Genomic DNA, 10,725 nt, shown 5'->3' with positions numbered 1-10,725 from the left:
TGAGTAATATTATAGTGAGGTATTTAAAATAAAGCGTATTATTTCTTTTGAAATTGTAGTAGTCTTTTGATACTATAAAGTTATAATATTATAGTGATAATATTGCTCCGCTCGAATATTGTATTTTACCCCGTTAAAAAATTTGGTGTCGTTGTTACTCTCTTGTATTATTGTTATTTACCGTGGATATTATTCCTGGGCGGGCTATTATTATTTTATCCCAAGAGAAGTGAAGAAATCTGTTGCAGAATTTGTTACAATTTGCTTGAATCCAGCCTAATAGTTTCTTTCTACATTGTTTAATTGTAAGGATGTGTTGCTATGCACAAATACATTCTTGTAATTAGCTACAGAGATTTTTTGTTTATTCATTTTAATACAGTTCAAATTATATATATTTATTGACATTTATAGGTATTTATTTTAGAAATTTGATGTTTATACTTTCATGTATAGCAGCGTATAATATTAGTTTTATATTTATATTATAATTGTCCTGTTACATCTCATATTTTCGTATGTTAAAATTTTCGTCTTCAGTTAATTGACATAGACTCGGGGATGAGATCTTCTTGACGTTAATATATTTACGCTATTTATAACAAGCGATAAATAAGTGTCATGAAGGATAAAGGGTACACGAATTAAAGAAAACGAGTTTCGTTGAATTTGGCCAATTTGGAATAAAATACGGGTCGAGCGATAATACCCGATAATTATGAACTAGTACCATGCAAGGTACCATATGACTACGGTAGTATAATATATAAAGTATATAAAAAATAAGTAAAATTTTAAGTAATTTATGGTAATTTTTAAAATTATGCGGGTAATTACTTAATTATCGGATAACAAAATATTACCCAGTTAACTAATAAGTGGATAAAAAATTAACAAAATCTCACTCCAAAAACGTGGCACAAATGCCACAAGGCTAAGAATGACTTATAAGTCATCTATGCCATTTGGCTACATAATAGTAAAATTAAAAATCTAACTAACATAAGACTTGAATCTAAGTCTTATCTATTATTCATTCTTAGGTTCAAATACATTAAGAAGATCAGAAACAATTCCTTCTTAAAAGATTCAAGAAAAACGTTAAATACAGAAGGTAATCTTCGTTCCAAACAAAAGTTTCAAAACAGATGATTTGTTGGAATAGTAGTAACGTAAAATTTTGCGGTTCTAGTAGAGTATGGTGCAATCTTTATCAAGAATAGTATACGGAATTGTCCCTACTCCGGGTATGTTAAGGCTACCTCTTCCTTCTTTTTGGCATGGTCCATATATACAGAAGAAATGAGCAAATACACAGTTTTTATAAACGACTCTATTCATAGAAATAATAGGGGTCTCTTTGTTCTTGATTCCCCATGTGACATTGTTATATCTTCTGTTTATTGGTCTCAAAATAATACGCAGTTGATAAAGTTTATCTGAAAAGAATATTGAGATTTTTAACATATTTTTATGCATGCATATACATTGACCCATGACCAGACGGCGTTATATACACGTATTTATATATATATGGGATACGGAAAAAAGGTTACGACGTTATATATGCACCACCACCTGATCAGTTGGTATATGTTGATGATGTTGCCCACAGTGACCGAGATGATATGATGGGATTTCCTCAGTGGCTTGATGATGTTATGTACACCTATACCCATGCATGACACGTCATTAATATGCACGTGCTTAACATTATAAATGTTTTAGATTTACGAATGGATTTCTTTATTCTATGTTTCATCTATGCCTTCTATGTACAGATTTTCATGCCTTACATACTCAGTACATTTTTCGTACTGACGCCTTATTTCATGGGGCCTGCGTTTCATGCCCGTAGGCGTAGGTAGGCAAGCTGACGGTCCCCCTTCTTAGGATCCCTGATCAGCGAGAGTTGGCGTGCTCCACTTGATCCGGAGCTGCTTTTGATTTTGGTACAATATGTTTGTATATATATATATATATGGGTATGACGTGGCTCAATCCCGTCTTTGTACAGTTATATTTCTATTAGAGGTCTGTAGACAGTATATCTAGTTGGATTGTATGTTGCCTTGTCGGCTTTTAGTTTTGGATGTATAGTTGTCTGTAGCAGCCTTGCCGACTCTCCCACTGTATTCTGCATGTATACGTACATATGCCTTGTTGGCAGGTTTCCTTCATGTATGTTATTTTCGTAATTCAGCAGATGATATTCAGATTCATCTTTTAGACGCATGCTTAGAGGTGTTTGACAGGTAGGACTCGGACACCCGTCGCGGCCCATCGGTTTGGGTCTTGACATGTCCTCTCAAATGTCAATGAGTAATTTTGAATTTAGCAATATGTATTGTAAGTGTTGCTAATAACTCAAGAATTTCTCGACACTTCTAAATATAAGTTAGAAACCAGTATTAACTTGCCAACATTATGGGAAATGTCACAAATTTTAAAGTGACATTTTCATAAAAGTCGATAAATAAATGTCATAAATCTTTTCCCAACATTAAAATAAATGTCAAAAAATTTCCAACATTGAAATTTATGATATTTGGATTAAGTGTCAAATAAATGTCGGAAAGTGATTTTGTGACATTTATATAACTTATTACGATATTTATAAAATGTCGTCGTAGATCATATTTTCTGTAGTGTCGTAAAGTTTCGGCAAGCCTACACCCCGACAGACCTTGAAGTAGGGGGCATTTGTAGACATCGAAATTTTAAGGGATCAAGCCAAATCCGAAATTAAAGATACTACATGACTTTTGAAATCCTAGGACTCTATTAGGATTTCTTGGAGATTACTCTACCCTAAACCCTAACTCATACCTATATAAAGTGATACATATTCCCTTGAAGAGGTGTCTCAAAATCCCATAAACTCTTGGGATATTCACAAAGAGATCTAAATATGACCGGATACTTCTTGACAATCAAATAGTTTAAGAAGCTGGAGATCAAATATATCCCCAGGATGTTTATGTCATCTTACATTTGAGAAATACGCGGCTTCAGCCTTCGAATCACGAACATAATCAGGAGAGAAGAATCAAAGGAGAAATAAAATTGTACTCACAATTAATTAGTAAAATTATTTTTCTCGTATTTTGTGATTGTAGTTTATTTTTGGTATGTTGAAAATTAGTTGCAAGTAGCGTCATCAGTAGATAACTAAGAGACTACAATGTCTTTAGGAGAATGGGAAAAGAAAGGAAAGAAATTTATCCACCGAGTTTCAAATTGAACATCATCCTTGGCTTTTCAGGGATTTCTCCATTATTAAAATAAAAAATAAAAAAATAAAAATACTTGCTTCCCTGAAACAATATTTCTAGTTATGCCTATTTGTAAGAGGAAATTTTTTAATTATATAATCTATATTTCGGTGCTTGTATCAAATTGCATCCATTTATATGGTTAAGAAATTTGAAATGATTTTATATATATATATATATATATATATATATATATATATATATATATATACACGTGATTAAAATGTATGTAAATGATAACTTCCATGTAACCTTCATCGATTTGATATAAACATTAAAACATGTCCTAATCTTCCCCGACAACTTGAATATCACCAAAAATAGGAAAATAAGAAAAAATCGAATATAAAGCAACGATAAACTAAAACAGGAATATTAAAACATGTCCTAATCTTCCACGACAGTTCGAATATTACCAAAAATTGAATTAACAAGAAAGAGAATATAAATAAAAACATGTCATACTCTTCAGCGACAACTAGAAAATTACCAAAAATTAAAAGTAGTAAACAAGAGAATAAAAATAAAATAAAAATAATGGTAATTCAAATGGGATACTTATTCATCCATATGCAAATTAGGGATATTATTAAGAGAGTATCAAATACTAATAATCTTAGAACAAAGCCTGGGCCTGGAAATTGACTTGACCATTACAATATTGTAGAGGTAAATTTTGAAAATCTTTTGAAAAATAGAAAGTACAGTTACCACTATGATTAAGTATCTAAATTTACTTGCCTCATAACATGTGAACACTAAAAAAATGAACTGGATTCATATCTATGAAGTACCAAAATTGAAAAACCAAAGGCTTCAATATGTTGGTAAAACTCTATAAATACTAGGCTCCTGCATTACAAAGTTCATATCACATACTCTAAGAAACACTTACTAGTTATATCATTATATATCCTTGAGAATGAGTACTAGGCTGATTAAGGGTCGCAAAAAAGTTCGTCTCGCGAAGATAGACAATGAGACTAATCGACAAGTAACCTTCTCAAAACGCCGAAATAGCGTCTTCAAGAAAGCAAATGAACTTGCAGTTATGACTGGTGCTGAAGTTGGCATCATCGTGTTTTCACCAGGTAATTAACAAGCCTTATATTTTCTTGGTCATCTAGATATACATGATATATACCATCAACAAATATAACTAAATGTACATGCATCATCATAATTAAACATGCAAATCCAAGATTTTGAACGTGATGATTATTCTCAGGTTAACCTAATGCGATAGATATTATAATAGTAGATAAACTGATTTCTCTCCACTTACCCTATTTTATATTACTGATTTCTCTCTGGTTGCCCTATATAACAGTAGATAAACTAATTTCTCTCATCTTATCTTATTTTATATTACTGATTTTTCTCCTCTTGCCTTATAGCTAATAAGCCTTACTCTTTTGGTCATCCAAATGTAAATGAGACCATCGACAAATATGTTGGCGAAGAAAGGCGTCCATCACCATCATCACCAGGCATTGATGATAAGTATGTTCAGATGTACCGAAAAGCCAATTCTAGAGCACTTAACACACAACTCGATTATCTGCAAGATCAACTGGATTTTGCGTTAAACTTGAAAAGCAACCTCAAGGAAATGAATAAGAATTTGGATAGCCAACAAGAGTTGTTCAGAGATCCTATAGAGAAGATGAACTACACGGAGGCTTCAATGTTGAAAGAGAGATTGGAAAATCTTCTCTTGAAGGTGAAGAATTATGGTACTGAACGTGGGTATGGTTACGAAAATGGAAGGTGGAAAGATGAATAAAAGCTATTACCATTTTTTTATTAATCGTTCTTGTTGTTGGCGGTTTATGTGATGTTTTGACGATATGTATGCTTAATCAAGGGAAACCTTATGTTTTATAAATGTGATCTTTCTATCTTTTAATAGCACATCCTGATCGAATTATAAGATGAAATAATTAAATATTGATTCGGTTGAGCTTTAATATGCAAAATAATAAAAATCTTGATAAGAAAATTATTTTTTATGAAAAATGTGTGATTTTTGTATAAAAATTATCATTTTTAGAAGTGTGGTCTTTCTGTCTTTTAAGAGGACAACCCGATCTAATTATAAGATGAGATAATTAAACATTGATTCGATCGAGCTTAAATATGCAAAATAATAAAAATCATGATAAGAAATTTATTATTTTTATGAGAAAATTGCGAGTTTCAGCAATCCAATATTACACGACTATGACATATGAGATTTGAGATACAATATTTATCATGTACTCATGTTTTAATTTTAAAAACTTTTCCTCTTCTTTCTTCTTTTTTTATTACTATTCACGTCCTCCCCAAGAAGGAAAAGAACGAAATATGTAACATGATTATGATTTCAACTGATTTGTTTACATGATAAGCTACATTCAAGAAAAATGACTCAATTATTATCGGAGCCTAAGATACTAATTTGCTTGGAATTCACTGCAAGATTCATCAGTCCAATGGTACGTGATTATGAAAATCGACTTATAATCTAATGATTGTTAGTACGTTTTGCATCATCCAAGGGAGGTTTTTAATTTTTAAGGAATAATTTCCTCTTCTATATTCAATTCTCTTACTATTCACATCCTTAGCCACACACACAAAAAAAAAAAAAGAAATAAAGAAGAGATAATATGTGATTATGCTTTCAAATGAACTTTTTACCTTGATAAGTTCTATATTCAAGAGGAAGGACTTGATAACAAACGAAACCTAAAGATATTATTTTGACCTAGATTCCCTTCATGATTTAAGCGATCAATTTTTCGATGTAATCTAAAATACTACCCGCCTAAATCATTGACGTGCAAAAAATAAATTTATCAGAAAAATAAATTATTTAGTTGATCCAATTCCTAATTCATTTGATCGTTTTGCGCAGTTACTCAAATTTTATTAGTTATATCTTCAAAAAAGTATTGATAAAAAATAGTTGTAGACAAATCAAACTAACATTTTCTCAAGTACAGAGACGTCGTAATAAAATTCAAAAAATAAAATATTTAGGGAAAGAATACGTACAGTATAAAAGGACACACAAGCAATATCAAATCCTACTTTACAAAAGCAAAACAAAGTTAGAAGAAAGGAAGAAAGTTATTGTAAGAGGAACTAAAATTATTGAAAAATCAATTCCTGCCATACAACAGGCAAAACAAATTACAAGAAGAAATAAACCAAGTTCTCGGCCTCGTAGACGAACTAAAAAGATTCGTTCTCCTATAATAATTAGTACTCGAAACTTATTCACTTTATATATTAGCAAGTTATATAGTTAATGTAATCATTTTTTCCTTTTTCTTTTCTTTTCAAAATACGCGCATGTACAAAGTGTGGAACAATTGCTTACCTCTCTATACCATATATGAAACCTTATTACCCTCAATGTTTAAGGATTGTGTTAATTACATTTCAGCATACCAAATTACCATTTATATACCATAATTCAAATTAAGGATATAATTAATGTTTCATTTATATTAGGCGTAATTTAGGAGCGTATATTCTCCCATTTTCGTTTACCCGCCTCTCTCTCCTCCCACCCCCCACGTTTTACCTTCAGTTAATTCCCCCATTTTCGTATACTTGTCTCTCACCCACGTTTACCATCAGTTACCCACGATTCTACTTTTTTCTTTTCCAGTTAATTTCACAAAATCCTATTTTGAAGTTGCATCTGTTTTTTCAAGTCCCAAATCATGAAAAAAATCAGATCTGTGAAAAAACCCAAGGTCTCTCCTTCTTCATCAAAACCGAAAAAGAAGAAACCCTCCAAAAAAGTACCAAAATTGGTTCACAAAAAGATTTTGGTAAAGGTAAATACTAATTATTTTTCTTTACAGTTTTTAGTGTGATTTTGGTTGTAAAAATCTGTTGTTCAAGTGTTTTTTGGTAAAATGTGGAATTGTCCAAATTTTGTAGATTGTTTGTCTCAATTTTGTAGGTTAATTGTAATTGTGATTTTTAGACAGTGCATAAATGTAGTCATTTTGTAGTTGTTTTGTAGTCTGCTGGATAAATTGTAGATAAGGTATATTTTTCACTTTTGTATGCTGCTACATTTACCTTCATACTAACTACAATTAATCTATATTTTGTGAGTTACTTGAACTAACTGTTATATTTTTGTAGTTATAGAGCTATGGTTACCCTTTTCTTCCTTATTGTTTTGAGATAATGTTTACATGTGTAGATGTCCTGTATTGTTTTGTAGTTATATGTAGATTACTGCTTCTTTTTTATGCTAACTACTAATGTTCAATAATTTTTTATTTTCTGCAGAATGGCCATTAGAATTGTAGTGAATGAGAGAATTACGCAGCAATTGTAGTGAATGAGAGAATTACGCAGCAATGAGATCTCTTTCCGTTTCAAAATTCGAATTTAATGTGGAAAGAATCAAACACAGATTTCGTGCCTTCTTTTTAGCGCGTTTTAAATGGCAGAATCTGCCTAATTATGGATTGGTATATAAATTGTAGTAAAAGTATGAACTGGACGGGTAATTAACAAATTATGAACATTTTTAGTAATAATGTTTCATATATGGTATAGATATGAAAAAATCCCTATCGAAATTCAGAGAATAATGACTTGGTAGGCCTTTACCACAAACATAGTAAGGTATTTACATTATTCTTTAATTATAATCTTACCGATGCATTTTGTTCACAAAAATTAACAAATCTAAAGATTCTCGAGTTTCAGTTACAAGCCAGTTGGAAAAATTAAATTTTCGAGAAACCTTATCGACTAAGTTCGTAGAGTTTCATTGAACTTTCACACATGTACATGAATGGCTCGCACATCATTGAAGAGAAATAATTTTTTTCCCCAATTTGTGAACTCAAATCATGGAATCAAATGGAAACAAAAATCACATGTCTCACAAAATCCATGAAAATAAGTTGTTCAACAATTTTCCCTGAATTGGACCAAACCAACAAAAGCTATATAAGTTTCTCTTCTACATAAGGAAGAAGAGATTAAATTTTATTTTAGCTATGGCAAGAAAGATGAGCAAAGGTAGACAAAAGATTCAAATGACCAAAATGTCAAAAGAAAGCAACCTTCTTGTAACCTTCTCAAAACGGCGTTCTGGACTTTTCAAAAAAGTTAGTGAACTTTGTACACTTTGTGGTGTTGAAATAGCCATTATTGTTTTTTCTCCTGGCCATAAAGTTTTCTCTTTTGGTCATCCTAATGTTGAGTCTATTATCGATCGTTTCCTTACTCGTAATATTCCTAGTAGCACTACTGCAAATTTTTCTTCTACAACTTGTCAACTTGTTGAGGCTCATAGAAATGCAAATGTTCGCGAATTGAATAAGCAGCTCATGGAGATTCTTAATCAATTGGAGTTTGAGAAAAAACATGAAGTTGAACTTGCGAAAATTAACAAGGCAAAAATAGGAAAGAATTGGTGGGAAAGGCCAGTAAATGAACTTGGGCATGCTGAATTGGAACAGTTGAAATTAGGAATGGAAGAACTCAAAAAAAGTGTTACAAAGCAAATGCAGAAAATATTTATTGAGTCATCAAATACTCCTGCATTTTTTCTTGGAGCTTCTTCATCTAATGGAGGCCAAGCTGATGTTAAAAATATCACAGGCCTTGGACTTTCTATGGCCACTCATGGGCACACAATTTTTCCCTGATTAACCGAGTTAATCAAGAAATATTACGATTTTAGGTCAAGAGGTTGATCATATCGAGAATTTATTTTAATTTTTTGTTCTAATATACTATACTCTACTATATTTGAGTAATACTTGAAATGTTTATTTATTGATACTATGCAATTTGTACGACCAGACGTCTAGACAATATGCATATTAATTTAGGCTATTGTCGTGGTTTGGTGTTTTTATCATCCTAAAGTAAACGAACAAGTTTTTATCATCCTAAAGTGAACGAACAAAGAAGTTTACCGTGATTTCATTCCAAACTTTTTCTGTATTGGGCTTAGTTTTTCCCTAAAAATATTGCTCCAGTAATAATTTTTTTACTTGTACCAAACATTCAAAGTTGTGTTTAAAAAAAAAAAGGAGAAAGGAGGAAAGTTGATAAATTAATTTGACGAGATTAATCAAATAAAATTGTTGTTGGAGCTTTGTCCCATAAATCTTGAACCTTCTTGTTCTTTTTTAAAGGCATTTTTTACTCATTAGGTCACTTAAAATATTTAGATGTAATTCTCTATAAAAAGTGGGATTTGTAATTCTGAAAAGGAGTCAAGTTTCATTGTATACGGTAAAGGTGACTGACCCATAGTGAATTTTTTTTATATTGTCGATATATTTAAGTAAAATTCTAAAATTTGAACAGTTCGAGGGCAAGAGAGCCATATTTAAAGGATTTAAGTTATATGCACCGACACTGCAAAGATTTTCTTGCACTTTTAATGAATTTTAACCTGTAATGATAAGTTAGTTATTAATTTTACCAGATTATCGATTAATATTTATCAAGAGATTTATCTGTAATTACATTATGTACATAATAAATGATCTCATTGTCTATACATTTTTAAAATCTTCAACGCATAAAACATCAATTCACATTTAAAATGGTGGTATATGCTAATGACCGTTTTCTTACTTATTTAGTAATTTCGAACTAGTTATATTGACGAATATGGCGAGGTGATCAGGTAGGACATGGCGCGGCTTCAAATTTCCGAGGACATGGCTCTTGATAGGAACATATGGAGGTCGAGCATTATGGTGGTAGGCTAGGGGGTAGTCGAGATTTATTCCCTCTTTGTACTGGTAGTCGGATAGAATTTCGTTTAGGTTTGTTAGCGGTCTTTGTTGTATTCACATTGTTGTTTTGTATAGTTTTGTGTTATTGTCCTTTCACTTATTTGCTGTGGTTATTTTGTTTCTGGTATCTTTTGTTGTCACGGGTCTTGTCTCTTATTTCTTTTCTGATATTATTACCTTTCCTGTTGAGCCGCGAGTCTCCTGGAAACAACCTCTTTACCCTTTTCGGGGTAGAGGTAAGGTCTGCGTACACTCTACTCTACTCAGACCCCACTAGTGGAATTTTACTGGGTATGTTGTTGTTGTTATATTGACAATTTTTTCAAAATCGATACTTCTATGCTTGACGTGCTACTTTTCTTTTATCTTTTGCTTTCATTTTGCTCGGTGGTGGTGATGGTGTTTCTCTTGATCTTATATACAGAAAAAAAACCAATTACCTTTAAGTGATTCTTGTAAAAATAAATAAAGACATTGATTATCGGCAGAGGCGGAGTCAAGATTTGAAGTTTATGGGTTTTGATTTTTTCATCGAACCCACAGCTCATTTTAGTTACTGGATTCGTAGTTAAATATTAATACATATTTACTAATTTTTTAATACAAATATAAATCTAATAAAAAACTAATGAATTTGTCCGAACCCGTAAATAATAGTCTAGCTC

General features: G+C 31.4%; 2 protein-coding genes across 2 annotated transcripts; both read left to right on the top strand.

Annotated features, from left to right (window-relative positions):
* The first annotated feature begins 4,197 nt into the window (after window positions 1–4,197).
* On the top strand, window positions 4,198–5,061 carry LOC142162410 (agamous-like MADS-box protein AGL62). The gene is made up of 2 exons (XM_075218757.1): window positions 4,198–4,366; window positions 4,673–5,061. Exons 1-2 carry the CDS (start codon window positions 4,198–4,200, stop codon window positions 5,059–5,061), a joined length of 558 nt encoding a protein of 185 aa, XP_075074858.1.
* Window positions 5,062–8,299: 3,238 nt separating this feature from the next.
* LOC107771289 (agamous-like MADS-box protein AGL62) lies at window positions 8,300–9,106 on the top strand. The gene has a single exon (XM_016590629.1). The coding sequence runs from the start codon at window positions 8,300–8,302 to the stop codon at window positions 8,951–8,953; it is 654 nt and encodes a 217-aa protein (XP_016446115.1). The 3' UTR covers window positions 8,954–9,106.
* The last annotated feature ends 1,619 nt before the right edge of the window (window positions 9,107–10,725 follow it).

The sequence above is a fragment of the Nicotiana tabacum genome, chromosome 7 (assembly GCF_000715075.1).
Source record: "Nicotiana tabacum cultivar K326 chromosome 7, ASM71507v2, whole genome shotgun sequence".
Taxonomy (NCBI): domain Eukaryota; kingdom Viridiplantae; phylum Streptophyta; class Magnoliopsida; order Solanales; family Solanaceae; genus Nicotiana; species Nicotiana tabacum.
This window is presented reverse-complemented; position numbering and strand designations above follow the sequence as displayed.

Coding starts and splice junctions, on each gene's coding strand:
- LOC142162410 (XM_075218757.1), top strand. CDS start 4,198: ATGAGTACTAGGCTGATTAAGGGTCGCAAAAAAGTTCGTCTCGCGAAG. Junction 4,367..4,672: donor CATCATCGTGTTTTCACCAG/GTAATTAACAAG, acceptor CTTGCCTTATAG/CTAATAAGCCTTACTCTTTT.
- LOC107771289 (XM_016590629.1), top strand. CDS start 8,300: ATGGCAAGAAAGATGAGCAAAGGTAGACAAAAGATTCAAATGACCAAA.